This window comes from Leptodactylus fuscus, chromosome 2, assembly GCF_031893055.1.
Source record: "Leptodactylus fuscus isolate aLepFus1 chromosome 2, aLepFus1.hap2, whole genome shotgun sequence".
NCBI classification, from domain to species: Eukaryota; Metazoa; Chordata; class Amphibia; order Anura; family Leptodactylidae; genus Leptodactylus; species Leptodactylus fuscus.
Genome location: NC_134266.1, coordinates 131,500,299 through 131,520,775, shown reverse-complemented (window position 1 = coordinate 131,520,775; position 20,477 = coordinate 131,500,299). Strand labels below are relative to the sequence as shown.

General features: G+C 42.4%; 1 protein-coding gene across 1 annotated transcript; it reads right to left on the bottom strand.

Moving 5' to 3' along the window:
* Positions 1 to 501: 501 nt before the first annotated feature.
* On the bottom strand, positions 502 to 16,281 carry MTFR1L (mitochondrial fission regulator 1 like). The gene is made up of 6 exons (XM_075264602.1): positions 16,061 to 16,281; positions 13,955 to 14,059; positions 13,110 to 13,216; positions 6,486 to 6,694; positions 5,411 to 5,711; positions 502 to 5,311 (listed from the first exon to the last, which is right to left on the bottom strand). The coding sequence occupies exons 1-6, from the start codon at positions 16,154 to 16,156 to the stop codon at positions 5,200 to 5,202; spliced, it is 930 nt and encodes a 309-aa protein (XP_075120703.1). The 5' UTR covers positions 16,157 to 16,281; the 3' UTR covers positions 502 to 5,199.
* Positions 16,282 to 20,477: the final 4,196 nt, after the last annotated feature.

Sequence of the window (20,477 nt, the reverse complement as noted above, 5' to 3'; positions counted from 1 at the left end):
AATATGGCCGCCGGCCGGCATGTGCAGTCGGCTCTACTAGTGCCTCGCTGGTAGAGCCGACGGTGCAGGCGTCGGAACTGACGCAGAAAGAAGACGACAGAAGGGGAGGATGCAGCTGAAGAATGAGGCGTCGCTGGAGAGTTCTCGGGCAGCAGTGGGGACGCCCCCATTGCCATTTGAGCGCTGGGGCTCGCCCCCATTGCTGCGAGAGAACTCATTAGAATACCGGTAAAAACCAGGATTTCTAAGGAACGGCGCCATGGAGACCACGTCTAAAGGTAAGAGACAAATAGCCTTTCTAAAGGCTATTCCGACATCTAAAGCGGAAAAAAATATCTATTTAGTGGTAAATTCCTTTAAACATTTTGGTCTGTAAAAATGTATAACGTACATATCTGATCTATGGCACAGACAAACTATCAGTTTTCATCTCAACACCTACCAAGGGGAAACAGTCACGTGAAAAAGTTTTACCAAAGGACAGATGTCACTCACAAGTGGTTTGATTTTAAAAATGGTTTATTTCAAAGTATACTTTTATGTTATGTAGTACATACTTCTGTTATAGTAGCAAATAAACAGCCTTCATAAAAGCCATGCTGGATGATCAAGTAGCAGCTTATTTGCTCACAACCCATGCTACTTCCAGCATAGTATGTATTAAAAGACATAGGGGCGCACATTAACACACATATCACATTCAATAAACAAACACACTCATTAATGGCATAAAAAGGAATTTTCTTAACACTCAGAGATTTAGATTGATGCATGTCTGACACGCCAAAAAGAAAACAGCCCACGAACAAAAACAAGGACAGTTTAAAGGCTAAGACTTCATGTTGCAGAAACGCAGCAGTAAACAAAAAAAACCCCAAAAAAACGTGTTACAGTACCATCAAAGTAAATGCGACTCTGGCTAATCCCATCTACACATTGTGGGGCCAAAGAAGGGGGGGGGGGAGCCACTGCAGAAAAGCAGCATATTCAAAAACTGATCTGATTTTGAAACACACGCATTTTTGAAAAGCGCGGCATGTCAATTTTAGCTGTGGAATCGCTCATATTTTCTCTATAGATTTAATACAGGAACACAAATATTGCAATGAACAACGCAATGCATTTCCACTCCATATTTTCCCGCTTTTTTTTTCTTTTTGTTAAGCTGCATTCCGCAACATGGGGCCTTATACTAATACCATGCTGCAGCTTGAATGAGAGTCTTCGACAAATTACTATAGACTGACTTCATTGGGATTCCAAGGTAAAAAAAGGTTTTAAAAAGGGAGGTTGTGTCATTTTTAGGACCTCAAAACTATTAACAGCACTAGAAGGGCATGTTTTAATTACTTCTCTAGGTGAATACTTATACAAAGAAAACAAGAGTTTTAGTTTGACTTGTGCCATGATTGCTATTGTACACCGAGTGTTCCCTAACTATTAGGCTGGGTTCACACGGGAGTTTTTTTGGACCGGATTTTCACACGGTGACCGCCTCAGAATCCAGTCCAAAAAAACGTCTAGCTGCGACTAGATGCAGGTGCAGTGCAAATTGTACACAGTGCACACTGTATGCACTGCACCCGCATTCCGCTCCAGATTAGGCCCAAATGAATGGGCTGAATAGGGAGGGAGTGTCGCAAGGGGACGTTCAGCCGTGGCATCCACCTGAACAAATCGCATGTCGCTTCTTTTTTCTGCGAGCAGGTTTGTTCCCACTTGCAGAAAAAGAAAATGACCAGCTCCCATTGATGCAGAACAAGGTAGGTTAAACACTTTTCTAGTAAGAATACTCTCCTAGGTGGTGGTTTACCTATTTTACATATAACCTGAACTCCATTCAGATGTATGGGATGCAGATGCAGCACTTACAGAAGCCAAATGAAACTGCACGCACTGACTCCTGGGAATGGCATACTTGTCTGGCTCAGTATTCTGCATTTCAATCATCATGACATAATGCATCATTATTAAAACAGATGAATGAAATGCTTTGATCAAATTTTAACAATGATTTCAACTCTAACAATAGGATGGCATATTGCTTAGCACTTATTACCTAATGCACTTGTGTTCTCCTTTAAAACTTGCATCAGACTATAAAGGTGGTTGACATCTGCCAAGAGTAATGCCCCTACAGTCAATGGACTGCGTTTAGTACTGTAACTCACCGCAACTCGCTTGAATAGAACCAAAATGCAATACCAAAAGCTCAGTTTCATGTTTTTCTTACCTCACACAACCATATTTCATTTTGAAGTTGACACATACATACGATTTGTGACATGCAAAAACTGTCAGATACTGTATTATACTATTAGCAAAATATTCAGAATGCAGGAAAAGGGACAAGCCTGTTGAAAGGTCATGTGAAAAATTACAACCACATTAAAAACAAAAATCCCTAAAGTGCAAATGAATTATACAAACTATTTGGTAGGCGTCCAATGACCACAGGAGATATTGAATCAACTATCTAATTTCTATGATATGATTTACACATATATGTGCAGAACTGATGTATAGCAGAACAAACATGGCCATTTATCACATATATGACTTACACATTTAATTTGCCTTAATACAATGCAACTCTGCCAGACATGTCAACTGAACAAATGCTACTTATTTTTGTGTTATAAAATAAAGCTTAACAATTGCTAAATGGTGGTCAATTCTTTTAACCATTCACTGATCTAACTAGAATTGAAAACTAATTTGCACATTTGCTTGTTTTTTTCAGTGGAACAGATGATCCATCATCCTTCGGGTCACTAAGGTACACAGGGCCTCTACTATAACCATTAAGATCTGTAATGTGATTTAGTCGTTCAGCATATTTTTTTCCCCTGGAGCCAAAAATCTAAATTTGATCAAAAAAAGGGATAGGTTGAAATATAGGTCTTTTGATTTGGTTTCATTCTCGATTTCACTTATGTAACAATAAGATAAGATGTTTAACTCAGCCATAATACTGTTTACTGCAGAAATAAATACACTAAATTCTCATTAAAAATATAGCATTACTACATCATCACTACAGCTCCAACTTTTTGCGTTTACAGAAAGAATTCTTGGACCCACCGTATTACCATAACATGTAACAGCTTCCTCCCTCATGAGAAATGAAAACAATTCTAAAAGGAGCAGTGTTAAATAATAAGGAAAATATAAGCAAATAACTAGGCGGATTGATGGATCCACTGTATATCATTATATGAATAATTCACTAAATATAAATATGGCTTCTCTCTTGCATGAATATATCACCAAAGTACCACAGCCAATAATTTGCCAGGGCTTCCAGGTTATTTGGTTCTGAAGCTAAATAAACCTGAAACAACGCTTTTGTTATACAAGCTACAAGTCACTGGCGACCTGCAAAATTAAGTAGGGTCTCTAATAAAAGTAGGGAATCACAGTCTGATGGGGGTCACTGTAAACAGTTCTATATTTTAGATATAACAGTGTTTTTGGTGTCATATTAAAGACTGCAATTCCTCTCAACATTCACTATTCGTTACGTTTTGTTTATTTCACCAGCTGAAAAACACTATTTAAAAGCCCCCTCCAGCCAGACTCTAGCTAGAAAGTCAAAACTTATTTGAAAGTATAGTTATGCTTTAAAGGACACCTTTCACCTCCACAAGTTTAAGCTCTTAGCGTCTATGAAAAGGTGTCACTCCCCTAATGCCAGCCATGTTAGAATTTTTTCTCTAGCTCCCACCATTCCTGAGCAACAAGCAGTTAGTTTTGGTGCCCGATATGCTATTTAAGCTCTGTAAAGTCAGAATGGTGGTGTCAGGCATGGGTCATGACTCAAAGCTACAGAGACAGCCAATGTCAGAGCTCAGACTCACACCCTTTGTCTGCTCCCGTCTGACACTGCCCTCCTGACAGCACAAAGCCTAACAAAATAGGCTATCAGGCACCAAAACTAACAGCATTGACTGCTGGGGAATGGTGGACGCTAGAGAAAATAGAGCAGCACCTATTAATTGACGTAAAGAGCTGAATTTATTGGAGGTGAATTAAAGTCCTGGCTGCATGATGGATAGCCAGTCAGATCTGCGATGAGCCAGATCAGCAATTCCATAATTTTCTGTTGTGCTCCATCCTAGGATCAGAGCAACAAATGGCTAGCAGAGATGTTAACAGAGCCATAGGCTGCAATATCCATTTGCTAGATGTATGTCCAGGATCATACTATCTGTACTAGCTAATGTATAAGTAGAGCTTTATTCCTGTACAGATTTCTCAAACAGCTTGTAAATCTTTATCCTTGTGCGAGCAGACACTGATGCTGAGGAGCAAGTGAATTTCATATACTTTTCCACTACAAATTTGCCACTAGTTCTCCCCTTACTAGGGAATTTTTAAAGAAGATTATTTAGAATTTTGCTTATCTTTGTAGTAAAATCGGCAAATATGCCCATAGCATATAATTATTGTAACACTGCAATGCCTCTTCTATGCCTTTTTCTGAAATAACGTTCCTGTCTATTCAGATAGGTAGCACCACATCTGTAATAAAATTAACCACCACAAGACATGATATACCAGCAGGTGGAACTCTACAACAAAAAAAAAGAGGTGGCTGCGATCTCTCAGGAGCAGTGCCCCTAATGTCAGTCAGCTGTTTTAGTACTGGAACCGCAGAACAACAAAAAACACACTCACTCAAATCACTCTGTAACAGGTTAACAGGGTTCAGTTCCAAGGTTCATCGGTGGCAACTGGCTTCTAAGTCATCTTTAGTACAATATTCCATAGCTAAATGCAGTTTTACCAGGTAATTAAAACTGTTTTGTCACCAGACATGTCTGGCCTAGGAGAAATAGCGAGTGGTAGAGGTTTTAAATGATATAAAACAATTATAACCTCCTAATAACATGCAATGTACATAACGGCAATTAACACAAGAGATTGTGAAGCTTGAAATATGCAGTAGTTTACATTTATCTTCAATCCTGTCATTTATTACCTATGTGAATTCCACAAGTCTCTCACATTACGCAGCCATCCAAATTATTAGATAGTTAACAGACACTCAATGGAAAGAGATTTCTCTTCAGGTGTTGTAGACTAAGTAAAACCTCAAAAAAGTGTGCCGAATTCTTTTGTCCTTTTTTTATATAAACAAAATAAGTGACCTTTACATAATTTTACTACATGGAGAAAATAATTTAATTCATTTTGTTAAATGTTCTTTTTATCATCGTGATCACCTAGTGCAAACTTTTGCCTCAGGACCTCTGAAATAAGATTTATAGGATCCTCTTCTTTCTGTAAACCCTGGTTTCTATTGGACCTAGTAAAAAAACAAAACAAAAACAAAATGGAATTAACTCAAATTACAGAAATTTCATAACTAGAGAGAACATAACGAGGAACTGGAAATGTGTTATACCAATCTCTGTTCACTTTCATTTTGTGGATATCCTTTAATATGCCCATCATATCTGCAAAACTGTTGGACTTTGAGAGGCAGAGTGAATCTTCATCATCGGACATGCTGGCTTCTAGTTGTTTCTGGTGGGTGAAGGAAGATTCCATTAAAGAAGCAGATGAATATTCAGAAACATCCAACTCATCCTCTTCTGTAATGTCACTGATTACAAATGATGTTGACTGAAAAGAAGGAGCAAAATCGGGAAAGGAGGCATTTGTGTCCACATTTGCTGTTAAAGAATCTGATGAACCTGGAGAAGCTGAAACAACAAAGTAATAAATAAAAATATATTAGTTTCCAATAGCAAGTTGCTAGAATATTGGGGTGAAATCTGGACATCATAAAGCATACTATATATTATGTGAGCATTTCTAGATGTGAAAATAATTGTAATTCCACATCTTAATATATTTCCACCCTGCAACCTTCTGTGTGTAGCTAAAAATACATAAAACTGATTCATATGCTGCACAGCGTTATATTTATCCTTATCTGCAGGTTCCAAATGTTAAGATTTCCTATAGTAAATCTTAGAAAAGAGGTTGATAATTTAGTACCTGTTCCCCTAATTATTACCTTAATTACCTATTGCTTTCTATCTAAAAATTCATGGAATTCTCCATCTCATTTGGGTCATGTGATCTTATGGCGATCCCCCAAGTTCGAACATGCTTTTCAGTTCCTTCAAGGTGATCACCATTTCAGGCATCAGATCTTCCTGTATAATTTAAACTGGATGGACTGAGTTAGTGATCAGACCCCCCTGGGGTTCAAGATCTTCTAAAGGATCTCATAACAGTTAAAAATAAATATCATCGTATACATAAAATGTTTAATTTTTAAAGTAATAAAAATGGAAAGCATCCCCTTTCTCTAGGGGATATACTATTGCATTGCCTAGAGACAAACCCACACCAATCTAATATTGGCGACAAATTCTAAAGATGAAGTAACATTTCTGATGTCCTAGAGAACACATTTTCTAACTGTACATTATGCACCTATATCAAATCTATTCATGTCTGTAGAGTACCTGTGTCTGCAGCAACAATTCTAGCAATCTGGCTTCTGAGTAGACTTAGTTCATCTTGTAAGTCTGTGGACCTGTTTAAAGACATGCCTGGTTTCTTTAAGCAAAACATTTTTTCTTCTTTTATCTTTAGGTTGGGAACAGATGAATTCCTCTGCATCACCAAGAGAGGACTTGGCCTCCATTTATGCTTCAGGGGTCTTGTGTCACTCCTAATCGAAAGAAAGAAACTAAATATGTTACAAGTGACTAAACAATTCCTTAAAGGGAGTATCATTGGCAATAGTCAATTTTAACTAAACACATCTTTGCATAGCCTTTAGAAAGGCTATTCCAGGGATACCTTCTATTCTATCATTGGCACCAGCATTTTGGCGTGAGCCCGGTTTTAGTGATATGCAAATTTGCCAGCACGGAGTACCGGAAACCTTCCAACTATTTCTTGAGCACCACAGCATCATCAGCCTTCCCCTTGTTACCATCTCCCTCTTTACACAGGATCCCTCCTCCTGCAGTTCTTCACTGCTTCCAGAAGGGGAAGGCTGATGATGCTGCAGTTCTAAAGGCTATGCAAAGATATAATTAGTTAAAAGTGGCTATTGCCAATGATAGACTTAAGTGGTTTCTGGAATTTAAAGGGAATCTAAGGCCCCGCATAAAATCCTGCATCGGAAAAGCATTGTAATTTTTCCCACAGTGCTTTTCACAGAAAATTCGCTGCGGTTTCCTCTGCGGACTTTCTGTTTCAATTATACCTATAGGGAAACCGCTGTAGGTATAACGGACATGCTGTGATTTCCAAAACCACAACAGTTTTGGAAACCGCAGCATGCCCGCTGTGTGTATTTAATTGGATTGTAGCAAGTCCCATCCACTACACAGTGACTTTAAAACGCCACTTTTTTCCAACCACAGCGTTTTCACCGTGTGTGTGTGGGGGGGGGGGGTCACAGTTTAAAGCAGTCTCACTGCCAGGGCTAATAGAGTAGTATTTCTGATAGTTGTTAATCTTTACTTATAGTATACATAATAGATTACAATGCAGCCTGACTTAAGTGTAATGCATCAAATGCAGAAGGATGAGAGCCAAAAGCAAATGTGGCAGTTCACAAGGCAACAACATTGGATTTACAACAGCACTCTCCGGAAAGATTCCCCCGCCACCCACAGAGAAATGAAAGAGTGGAATCTGAAAATAAAAAGGCCTTCCTCCATTAGTACACCAGTAATTACCAGAGAATAAGAAGGAGGTTAACATGATTTATGTACAAATACAGCAGTAACTAGAAAATCCCATGCCATTGTGAAGGCTATAGACTATCCAATTACCAGTAACACAACTGGAGGATTGAATAGAGACTATATTAGTGAGGGACCAATGTTGCTTTACTGGTACCAGCCCCTTTTATTAGATACCTAAATCTGAGTCAGGAGTCTGTCGGAATTCTGGAAGTTCTAAAATTATTTCAGATAATACTAGGTTCACACCTGCGTTCGGTTCTTCGGAACTGTTTGGAGAGCCAAAGAATGGAAACCTAATCCATCACATGTGCAATAGCCTACGATCGCTCAGGAAGTCTATTAGCATTGCCTGAGTTGACGAATTACTGCACGCTGCTGCTGATGCCACCTGACAGTAGGAGGCAGGAAGGAAGGCAAGTATGATGGGGAAGAGTGTAGTGAGGGGGACGGCTTGGAGAAAGAGAAAATGGTATGTGACCCCCCGTTCTCCAGAAGCTGCGGAGACGGATCATCACAGGATACTATGAAGATGTGCCCGGGGCAGTCACGTGACCGCCCCAGTGATAGTGGTAAATATCAAGTTTTGCTAATGAAAGTGATTTATAAAGTAGATAGGGGTGGTAGTTTAGCTTAAATGTTAAAATGTTTTTTTTTTGTTTTTTTTTATCCCGGACAATCCCTTTAATGTTTGCAGGACAAATTGCATAGAATAATAAATGGTACCATTACGAAGAACAATGTATTGGGAAGCTGGAAAAAAAATAAATTCACAAAGGAGTGGAATTGGAGAAAGAGTACATTTGTGCGACATTCTTATTGGCCTTTGTTTTTACAGCGTTCACTGTGCAGACATCTGACCTGTATTCAGTTTCGGTATGATTTCAAGGGGGGGGGGGGGGATACCAAATTTATATGGTTTTATTTGCAAAAGAATACATTTTCTTCATAAAGTTGCCATATTCTGAAACCATGCAATGGAAGTCTCTCAGGGCCAGGTGTACTTTCTAGCTATAACATTTTGGGGAAAGTCTTTTACTTTGATTGCTTTTTATTCAATTTTTTTTTTTTTTTTTTTTTTTTTTAACAGAGGCAAAATAGCAAAAAAAAAAAGTAAAATGGCATTTCAGCAGTTTTGATTTTTTTTTGTGCTATGGTGTTCATCGTACAGGAAATATACTTTTATTAGTTTGTAGACCAGGTGTTTTCGGACACAGGGATACCTAATGTGTACGTGTTTCACAATAATTTTCTACTTCTATATGTATCCTAGGGAAAGGGAGGGTCATTCCAGTATTATTTGTGTAATGACAGTAACCTCTATTACAGAATTGTCTGAATACTGTATAAGTAATGCCGCCCCTGCTACCTCTTGTGTCACCCCTTCTACCTCATAGATTGTAAGCTCTCTCAAGCAGGGCCCTCAGTCCCATTGTGTGAAATGAAGTTATTTGTTATGTATCTGTCTGTATCTGAACCCTACAAATTGTACAGCGCTGCGGAATATGTTGGCGCTATATACCGTATTTTTCGGACTATAAGACGCACTTTTTTTCCCCAAAATTTGGGGGGAAAAGAAGGGTGCGTCTTATAGTCCGAATGTGGCGCCTGGCATCCGCTGTACTAGAGAGACAGATGCCGGCAAGGGATTGATGCAGGTGCCTGAGACATCGCTGCGCTCCTCTGCCCTGCATGAAGCCAGCAGCGGCAGGGGCGATGCTATTCCGCTCCTCCGTCCCCCCACCGCTGGCTTCATGCAGGGCAGAGGAGCGCAGCGATGTCTCAGGCCCCGGCACCTGTGCTGACGTCTATCCCTCGCCGGCATCCGCTTCTCTAGTACAGCGGATGCCGGGTCAGTATCGGTGGCCCCTTCTCCCCTGGGGCCGGTCCCCACCGGCCCCGTACCTGTGAAGTTGCAGGCCGGCTTCTGCGCGGCGATAATGAAGACTCCCAGGCCTGTCACTGCTATATTAGTATTGCGGCTGGGTCTATGACCAGCCGTAATACTAATATACAGAATGGCCCATAGACGGCAATACAGTTGTATTGCCGTCTATGGGACTTGCAATCAAGTGACCGCAGGTTCAAGCCCCCGGGGGGGAATAAAATAGTAAAAAAAAAAAAAAAAAAAAAAAGCTTTAAAAATATATAATAAAAATATGAAATAAAAGTTCTAAATCACCTCCTTTCCCTAGAATATATATAACAGTAGAAAATCATATATCATAAACCGCCGGGTTTTTTTTCAATACAAGGTGACCTAAGCAATAGATATTCCCCAAAATGGTATAACTAAACAGTACTTCTGGCCCCGCAAAAAAAAAAAACCACTCTATGTATCCCCGTACAGCTGCAGGGTCACCTGTCAATGTGGCCTTGCAGCTGTTGCAAAACTACAACTCCCATATATTAAATATTTTACCATTTTTTGCTTCAAAATTTTTTTTCCCTATTTTCCTCCTCTAAAACCTAGGTGCGTCTTATAGTCCGAAAAATACGGTAAATAAAATGTATTATTAATTCTTTTTAAAACTTTATCTATTAGCGTGAACCCCGAGGGGTCTGGTCACTAATGCACTGCAATATATCAGCAGTTGTATGACAGGCTGTATAAAGCAAGGTAAAGATTCAGAATGCTAGAACTTTTGTAGGAATGAGGACACCCTCAGCTTCCCCATCTGCCTGATACACTCCATAAGGGGGTAGGGAATCGTCCACCATGATCTTATTAAGATTGTAGAGCAGGGGTAGGGAACGTACGACTCTCCAGCTGTTGCAAAACTACAACTCCCAGCATGCAAACTTACTCTGCTGTTCTTGGAACTCCCATGGAAGTGAATTGAGCATGATGGGAGTTGTAGTTTCATAGCAGCTGGAGAGCCGAAGGTTCCCTACCCCTGTTGTAGAGCCTGCGACTAACAGCATTGGTATAGGAGACAGATAAAGATATGCTCCCTGGCATTTCTGGTCTATAAAAGATACAATACTCCATTACGTACGCTAGTGGTTTTTCCACCTCCCATTGATTTCAATGGGTTTTTCAATGTGGAAGGCGCCTGAACATAGGTCATATTGCTGTTTTTTTTACAATCTAGCTGGGGGGGGGGGGGGAGAGAAACTGCTACTGACTTCCACTGAAATGAACAGGCATTTTTTTGAAGAAGATTTGGCCTCAAAATCAGCCTGCAAAAAACTCCATGTGAATATACCCTTATTTTATTTGAAATTAGATTTTTAATGAGAGAAAAAGATTTTACAATATATTCAGAAAGGCAAAGGATACCAATAACACACTATGCAAAGATAAGGTAGCGAGAAAAACAGCTCCCCATATCACAAAGCATGGACAGCAATATAACACATACAATAAACAATTTGCATAATGACACGAACCTAGAAGAAAAAAAAAAAAAAAGTCGAGAAAAAGAAAAAGACAAGACAAAAGTAAGAAGGGAGGGGAGAAAAAGAAGGGAGGGAAAAAGTGAGAGAGAAAAAAAAAAAAAAAAGCAGGGATAGGACAAATGGTCATATAAACAAAAGCAAGAGAACACAACCAAAACATCATACCTGGAAGAGGTTCGAAATCACAAAAAAAAAAAAAACCCAAACAAACTGGGACTAAGGGTTAGGTCACACGTTGGCAGTCTCGCGCGGGTTTTGACACAGAGAGAGACGTGGCGAGCCACATCTCTCTCTGGTCAAAACCCGCCTGCCGCGACTATCGCGGTTTTCCCCTCCGTAGTCGGCTCAAATGAATGAGCCGACATAGGAGGGTGGTGCTGCTGCTAGGCGGAAGCCGCGGTCCAGCGCGCGGCGGTTTCCACCTGAAGATAGGACATGTCGCTTCTTTTCTCCGCTAGCAGCAGCCCGCTGCTAGCGGAAAAAAGAAGCCCGGCAGTCTGCATAGACCACCATTGTAAAGGGGCGGATTTTGAAGCGAAATCCGCTGTCAAAATCCGCCCCTTTGTTCACGTGTGAACGAGCCCTAAATGTGTCAGAGCCACCGCCAAATAAGATGTATCAACCAATACGATCAGACGGTCAAGAAGCTAAGGAAGGAGGGGTCTAGGACAGTGCGGGAGGAGAAGCTCTCCTGGCCTCCATAGGAGAGGACCAGAGGGACCACTTGGAGCGGAAACTGAGACTGGTGTGATTTTTACTAGCTAGCATGCGCTCTAGAGTGAAGGCCAGGTCAACGTGATGGCTCAATTCGTTAATAGTCAGACACGGTACGGATTTCCACTGACGGGCAATCATAGACCGGGCTGCTAGCACTACTTGTCCCAATACTACCTGTGTGCCCGAAGGAAAAAGAGCAGTATCTAAGAAGCAAAGGGCAAGACTAGGGGAGGGATGTATCACAAGGCCAACTAAAGAGGACATAAAACTAAACACCGCCAACCACAACGTTAAGACCGGAGGGCAGTCCCACCACAAGTGCCTGAATGAGCCCACATAAACATACCCTCTCCAGCAGAGTCTAGAGAAAGAGGGGTCTACATGTGCCAGTTGACTAGGAGTCTTGTACCAGTGCAGCATTATCTTAATGGCCGTTTTCCAATGCAACGCTCCCCTCCAGACACGTTTGACAAACCAGTGAGCTTCATGCCATTCCATCAAAGAGATGGACCTAGAGAGATCAGCCTCCCAGCGAAGTAGATGAAAAGGCTTGACCTGTCATGTGAACATACGCTTAGATGCTCAGAATATTGGTGAGCTGAGCAGAGTGTACAGAGCACCAGACTGCACTACTACAATGAAGCAGAAGGTCTACTGCAGGGCTGGCTGGCCTGTGACATTCACAAAGTTGCTTACAATGCTGAAGCCAAACTTCCTCCTTCCATCTCTAGCTTATGGAGAGCCGTTCAGAGACACAAACTGAGGCACAAACTCCCCAGATCAGATGTCACACGTCAAATATCTTCAGGCTCACTCTACTGCCTGACCTAGCTTAGGCAGAAAAAAGGGGGTTGAGGAGAGAACCATGCAAACCAAGTCAGACAGAGGCATTATGAGACAGCTTACACCCTGCCAGGAGTAGGAAGAACTGATAATTTTCCTATCCTCAGCCTGGGGACCTCCCATCCAGAGGACAGGAAACCTGTCCAGGATGGGCAGTCCTACTTGCTGGGGTGCCATCAATGGCAACAACAATGACTCTTCAAAGTGTGGTCCTACTTTGGACAACCCATTATTAACAATTTGACGACCACCAGCAATACACAATTTCCCAGCAGTGCCACTGCAGAAGAAGTCAAAAATGACACACTTCCTACTAAACTTTAGGCTATAGAAATGCATGGGTAGGTAATTTAAAAATCTATTCCTCCATACAGTGGTCTGTATCATAAAATAAATAAAACTGAAATGTGAAAAGCTAATAAATACCTAACTCTTGCATATGTTTCATCATCATCTGCAGCAATCCACTTAATGTCAGCTAGAGTAGGAACCATTGGTGCATCAGTGAAATACAATTCTGAAGCAGGGAGAGCCTGCAATGGAAAAACATTGGCATTTGCATCTGTTACAATGCATAATAATTAATAAATGAATATGACATTGAGCAGAACAAATTAAAGTGTGAATGTGAACGTCTAGGTACAGTACAGTGCTGGTGTTTTTGACACAGGCGTGCATTTTGTGCAGCTCAGTATTATTGTAGTTTGTAGGGCCAAAGCCAGGAAATAATTTAGAAGAATGAAGACATGCTTCCTTTATATTAACCATTCATTCAAGCCAGGCTCAAAAATAAAAGCAGATTTGCTGCAACGTGTGACTTTAGCCTTAAGAGAAGTTTTGCCTATAAAAGGAAAATAATCACAAATCCAGTGGATTACGAATAGGTTGCAGATTGTACGGGGTTCATCTACTGGGCTGCAGTTGTCACAAAACCATAGATGTCTTACACCTACATCTGAATATAGCAGGGTTGCAGTGAGGGAATTCACACTGATTCTTATAGACCGGTGGGGGTCCTGGCAGTCAAACGCCAACTGATTTGTAACCTATTCCCTTATTCTTTCATGTCAGTTTAAGCTACAGGTTTACCTTGACGCTTTAATCCTTTGCAATGCAAAGCTTAAAAGCAGCAGAAGCACTGCAGTGAATCGGGGAATGGCACCACACAAAATCACATTATTTTGGGTAGGAAAGACCTCTATACTAGAGTGTAAGTCAAGGCCAGTTCTAAAAAGTTAAAATACATAAAATGTTAAAAAGATCAGCAGTACCTCAAAGTGAGCTCTTGTACATGGCTTTAGAGGCAGGTGAGACCCTATCTTTCTAACAAGGCTACGAGAGGAACCACATGGCTTGTTCTCCCACACAGGAATAGTCTGAAATAAACAAAAACATTTGACCACAAAATATCCACCATTGTACACACATACCTATGCATTATACATGTCAATTATCATCCATCTCAAACACGGTTTCCAAAAAAGATTTTCTTATTGTGGACTGATGCTCTCAAAATTCACGTGTTTATGCAAGTGAAGGGAAAATGGCTTTTGGGGTCATTGGACTACAGTCAGGGCTTCTCTCAGTGCTGCAGATTACAGCCTTCAACTGCTGCCCTTTTACCAGTTAACTTCCGGTTCAGCCAATGTTAAAGGGGCTCATAGGACATAATTTTGATGATAGAGCCCCTTTAACTTTGGCTGAACCTGAAGTTAACTGGTAGATATGTGAATTTTGAGAGCATCAGTCCACAATAAGAAAATCTTTTAAAAAAAAAAAAAGAAAAAAGAAAGGCTAATGGAATTTCAAAAGCCCCACCCCCTGTTTTAAACAATAATCCTAAAAACTAATATTCAAATCATACTTACCCATGCACGGTGGGCGGTTCGTGCACTGGTGGTCATCTTCGGTCTCGCCTTCCAGCAACGTCCTCCTGGGCTCTGTCTTCCACGCCTTCATCTTCTTTTCTTCAGGCAGGTTGTGCTTAAATCCCGCACATGCGCAGTACTGCTCCCTCCGGAACGCTACTGTGCATGTTCCGGCGCCATTTTTGTCGTAGTTCTAAGGGGAACTGAGCAAGCTTTCCCTTTCTATGTACAGGTGAAGAGCTATCGGTGCCGATACCGTAGCTCTTCACCGTCAGAAGGGCGTTAGCCCTATAGCGCTGTACTGTGAGAGCGGTGAGGAACGCCCCCTCCCTCACCTCACGGTACTTGTCCATAGATGAGTACTGGGGGGGGGGGGGGAGCGCGCGTTCCTCACTGCTCAGCGTCCTCACTAGGTGATAAGCAACGCTCCCTCTAACAGTATAGCACTATAGGCTGCCGTGAAGAAGGGCGTTCCTAACTGTCAGAAACGCCCTTCTGACGGTGAAGAGCTACTTTAACGGCACCGATAGCTCTTCACTGGTGGCACAGAAAGGGAAAGGTGATAGTGCGCTGAATTCAGCTGTCTAGCGTTATATAAAACCGCATTGCCCCAAGTGATGAAAGGTCCTCTTTAAATTATGAGATCAGGGGAGTAGGGAGAAATCACATGACCCAGGGATTGTGACACCATTAGAATCCCTAGATCCATCATCAGTGAACTCCAGGATCAGGTAAATAAATTACTACTCCTCGAATAACCTCTTAAGATCAAAGGCCGAGACTCAGCTTAGTGGTGTGAATAAAGGCTAAGAGAACAAAGCACAACAAGTGACATTTAATGCAGCCTGATGGAACTTTAGGACGTCCATGGGATGTCAAGGAGAAATGTGATTACATTGATGGATCCCTAAACACAGTAGTCAATGGCAGAAGAAAACTACCAATGGTTTCTGATGTTTGAGGTTTTGTGCTTCTGCCCATGATATTTATCCACTACCTGTCCACCTGAAAGCATTAAACCCCAGACAGCAGCAGGTCAGTACGTATGGGAGAGCAAAAGGGACTGCTTACCTGCTATGTTATAGGGGTTATGTCATGGGGACATTGGTAAAACTTACAAGAGCTTGGGTGCCAGTCAGGCTGAGGTAGTGATAGCTATATATATATATATATATATATATATATATATATATATATATATATATATATATACACACACATACATACATACACAGACGGGGTGTCCTGGTGGTCTCTTACAGATGTAAGGGGGTCTGTTATGAGGGACTGGAGGATGGTTTGGGTTCGGCAGGACGAACACTACAGAGCACCACTAGACGGCCGTGTATAGTAACCCCAGCATCCTCCTATCAGTCCTATCTCATGTGGGCTGCCATTATGTCACCCGAGGACCTTACCACAAGGACATGTCCGTTGTCTATTTGCTATCTGACACCGGTGCTAGCACTATTGTGTCACAACAAGGAGCCGGTTTCCTCCACCCCTTACCTTAGATCGCTTCCTCCGACCACTTCTCCGCCCCTCCATGGTCTCGGGGGTCCCGCAGGCCTCAGCTCCATCGCATAGTACGTCCAGGGAGTCCATGGTAGGGTAGCAGTAAACTTACAGTACAGAGGACGCTGTGCCCTTCCTCCCCAGGCGGTGTGATAGGACACCGCTGCCGAGCGCTGTTATACCGGCCTCACAAACACAACGGTGCATTCAGTACGTGCTCGCTCCTGCAGCAATATACCGTATGTGCGCATGCGCTTGAGAATGTAGCGCGCCCCCGATAAGTGGAGTGAGATAGGGTGCTGCACGCGGCGTGTACACTGACCCTGAAGAAAGTCCTTCACCCTTTTACTTCTGAGTCTGCGCTTGCGAAAGTGAACCAGTAGTAAAGAAAAACTATGGGAATATGTCTGTGCCACTAGCTTGATTTCTAGTGAGCACAAACGTCTGGGTGTAACACTAGTGAACAGGCTCCCTGGCGATCTCATCTCACTACTGTTATGAATTGACTTACCACTAGGTGGCACTGTAACTGGGAGGTGAACATAGAAAAGCAATGAGGTGGATTCCTCAAGCCTGGAATATTTGCTGCCATTCTCGATGAGTGTTGTCACTGAGCATAGTAACGTGTGCTAATCCTTACTGCAATTTATAAAAGCATCATGTGAATGAGCCCCACTTTACCTAAGAACCAGTGGCGTAACTAGGAATGGCGGGGCCCCGTGGCGAACTTTTGACATGGACCCTCCCCCCATCCCAACTAACGCCGAAGACCTCAAACGACCCCCTCCTCCGCACTCTATTATGTCCCTTAGTAAGCCCAGCACACAGTATTATGTCCCTTAGTGTACCCTGCACACAGTATTATCCCCCATAGTGTCCCCTGCACACACAGTATTATGTCCCATAGTGGCCCCTGCACACAGTATTATCCCCAATAGTGGCCCCTGCACACAGTATTAACCCCAATAGTGGCCCCTGCACACAGTATTAACCCCAATAGTGGCCCCTGCACACAGTATTAACCCCAATAGTGGCCCCTGCACACAGTATTATCCCCCATAGTGGCCCCTGCACACAGTATTATCCCCCATAGTGGCTCCTGCACACAGTATTATCCCCCATAGTGGCCCCCGGCACACAGTATTATCCCCCATAGTGGCCCCTGCACACAGTATTATCCCCCATAGTGGCTCCTGCACACAGTATTATCCCCCATAGTGGCCCCTGCACACAGTATTATCCCCCATAGTGGCTCCTGCACACAGTATTAACCCCCATAGTGGCCCCTGCACACAGTATTATCCCCCATAGTGGCCCCTGCATACAGTATTATCCCGCATAGTGGCTCCTGCACACAGTATTATGTCCCATAGTGGCCCCTGCACACAGTATTATGTCCCATAGTGGCTCCTGCACACAGTATTATGCCCCACTGTGGACACCCATATACAATTATTATACTCTGGGGTCTTTTCAGACCCCAGAGTATAATAATCGGAGACCCGGGGAATAACATTAAAATAAAACACAGTTGCTTACCTGTCCCTGGCTCCTATGCTGTCGCCCGCGCTCACGTCCTTCTTTAATGATGTCGGACGTCACATGACCCGGGAAGCATGCCGGGTTCATGTGACGTCGGAGTCGACAGAAAAAGTAGGACAGAGGCCTGGCAGGATCGCAGAGAGGTAAGTAACAGTATTTTTATGTTCCCTTACCTCTCCGGTCCGCCGATCATTGTACTCGGGGGTCTGCAAAGACCCCCGAGTATAATAATAGCCTTTGTGGGGCCCGCGGTGTCACTTGCCAATCCCGTCCCAGCCAGGATCGGCAAGTGAATAGGGCCCGTGACAGCCTATTGAAAAAAAACCACAGCGGTAGCGGCTGTCACCGGGCCCCCTAATGGCCCGGGCCCTGTGGCAGCCGCCTCCGCTGCCTCTGCGGTAGTTACGCCACTGCTAAGAACTGAATGTGGTTTTTAGTTGCAGTTATGGCTAGCATGCAGTTATGGCTAGCACGTTTCTACTATGTCTGTACAGGCTTTTTGATCTAACCACTGTTCGCTTATAGAGAGTCTGTCATTGGAAAAAGTGTTTCTGAGCTAAACATATGTCCGAATAGTCTTTAATAAGGCTGTTCTACTACTACCTTTTACCTTTCCTGTTGTCTCCGCCACTTCTTTTTAAACCGCTTTATTTCTTTATGCTAATGAACCCCACGGAGCACCCTGGGTGTTCCCTAAGGCCTCTGAGCACCCCCATGTCATACCTTTAATACCACCCCTCCACTGCTAGTGCTCCGTCTGCCCTCCTCCTCAAATATCAGTTCAAAGCTCAGTTCTCCAGAGAACTACAGCAAAATGGCTGCTTGGACATGCCCAGTACTGTCTGAGCGGCCATTTTGGTGTAGTTTTCTGGAGAAATGAGCATGCTGGGGGTCGCTTGGAGGCCTGAGGGTACACCCAGGGAAGGTGGCTGAAGAGATACAAAGTCCTTAATGGTGGCCCAGGCTGTCCACGGAGACGGGGTTTCCCAGGGGCATCTTTTTAGGCATACGCTTGCCTATCACAGCAAAAAGGAAGGCTGAAAGGTCCAAGTACCAGCTGTACAGGAGCAGAGCTAAGAGGAAAGCAGCTTACTCCATACAAGTTTAGAGAACACCTCAGGTCTGATATGTTGGTATCACGTTTCCACCAGATTGTGTAAATGTTTATTAACACCTCCTCACTTTGGTGGAGATGTGGATCCTTAGAGGGCACTATCTTACACATTTTCTTGTCATGCCCCTTGTTTAGGGCTTACTGGGAGTGTGTTCACTGCATACTCATAAAAGTCTTTCAGTAATCCATACCAAACTCCATGGTCTCTTTTTTACTGTATGTCTATGACCTATCTCTCAGAGCCTACTGTAAGGCTGGTCTTACACGACCGTAATTTAAGTCTGCAAATGGTCCACAATTGCGGGTTTTCAATTGCGGACTATTTGCGGATACATTATATTCAGTGCGGCCTCTTACACCACCAGATATTTTATCTGTGGCGTGCCGTGCCATGACCGAGGTCCGCACTGGATACAGCATGTCCGCAAAGGCCGTGAATTCACGGCACTGCACGGACTCGCCCATAGAACTCTATGGGCATGTGCAGCAGGACACGGATCAGCAACTTGCGGACCATAAAACCAATACGGTCATGTAAGACCAGCCTGAGTCTGAAACATTTAGTTAACGCACCAAAATTTGTATCTCTGTCCTCTGGTATTCTCCCTTTCCGCCTAAGCTTATTCATTGGGTATGTAGAGTAGAGGACAGTCAGAAAATGGAGGACCTCATATCCTCTCTCAGGGAAACACACAAATCTTTTATCTCCACCTGGACCCCATGGATTATATTTCAGGGCATGCGGGAGTAACGAGACTTCATGAGGCCTTGAAGGGCACCACTGGGCAAAAAAAAAGTTGAACAAAAAGCTTAAAGATATTCCTGAAATGGTATAACTAAAAAGTACATTTGCAGCTTAAATTGACCTGTGTTCCTCAAAAATGGGTGTTTTTTCAAATGCAGCTTTCCCACATGTTTGTTTTTCCACATAGTTTTTTTTTTTTCATGTGGCTGAGATGAAACAAAATCTCATTCATTTTGCTACATTTCTGTAATGTAGGGCCCTATACTCAAAGGGGTTTTTCGCCCTATCTAAATTCAATTTGGGGCTAGAAAATCCCTTTAACTATTTCACAACTTATATTTAGTATTTGGTGGATGGGTGAAAAATGATGTCTGCGCAACCCCTTTAAAAGAAGCTTGGATTAGATACCAAAGATATTTCTGTACTCAAAAGAAGTCAAAAAGTCGACCAAGGTGATAAACGTCCATTTTTCACAGCCGTCTTGCACCCGAGGGGCACCTGGTTTAGTGGATCACGCATCCATTTGAGAGCATGGAGGGATCCGTGAAAATGGGTAAAGATAGGACATGACCTATATTTTGAAATGACAACTGACTGTCAAAATAAAGGTTATAGGAATATCCACCATTCACTGACTTTGAAATTAAAAAAACGGATGTCACACGGCCATTAGTCAAAGTTGTGTAAAAGTAACTTAATTGATGGGGAGAATAAGCACCAGGAACAAGTGAATAGAAAAGTAATTTCCTTAGAAAAGAAACAGACTTTTGTTTATACTCATCTAGCTTATTTTACAGATAAACTGCGCAATATATATATATATATATATATATATATATATATATATATATATATTTATATATACCTAACTGTAGATTTCTGGGTCAAATAATTACTGAACTGAAATTTGCATAAACATTCAGAAAGGATAGCATTAGCGAGATTTAGGTTTTTGCATGCAGTTTCTGAAACCAAAACCAGGTGCGGATAATAAATACCGAGAAACTTGA

Bases quoted from the DNA above. Each gene is read 5' to 3' on its own strand.
- MTFR1L (XM_075264602.1), bottom strand. From the start codon at position 16,156: ATGGACTCCCTGGACGTACTATGCGATGGAGCTGAGGCCTGCGGGACC. The intron at 13,217-13,954 runs GTACTGCTGATC...TTTCCATTGCAG, and splicing joins GTACAAGAGCTCACTTTGAG to GCTCTCCCTGCTTCAGAATT. The intron at 5,712-6,485 runs GTACTCTACAGA...TTGTTGTTTCAG, and splicing joins AATTGTTGCTGCAGACACAG to CTTCTCCAGGTTCATCAGAT.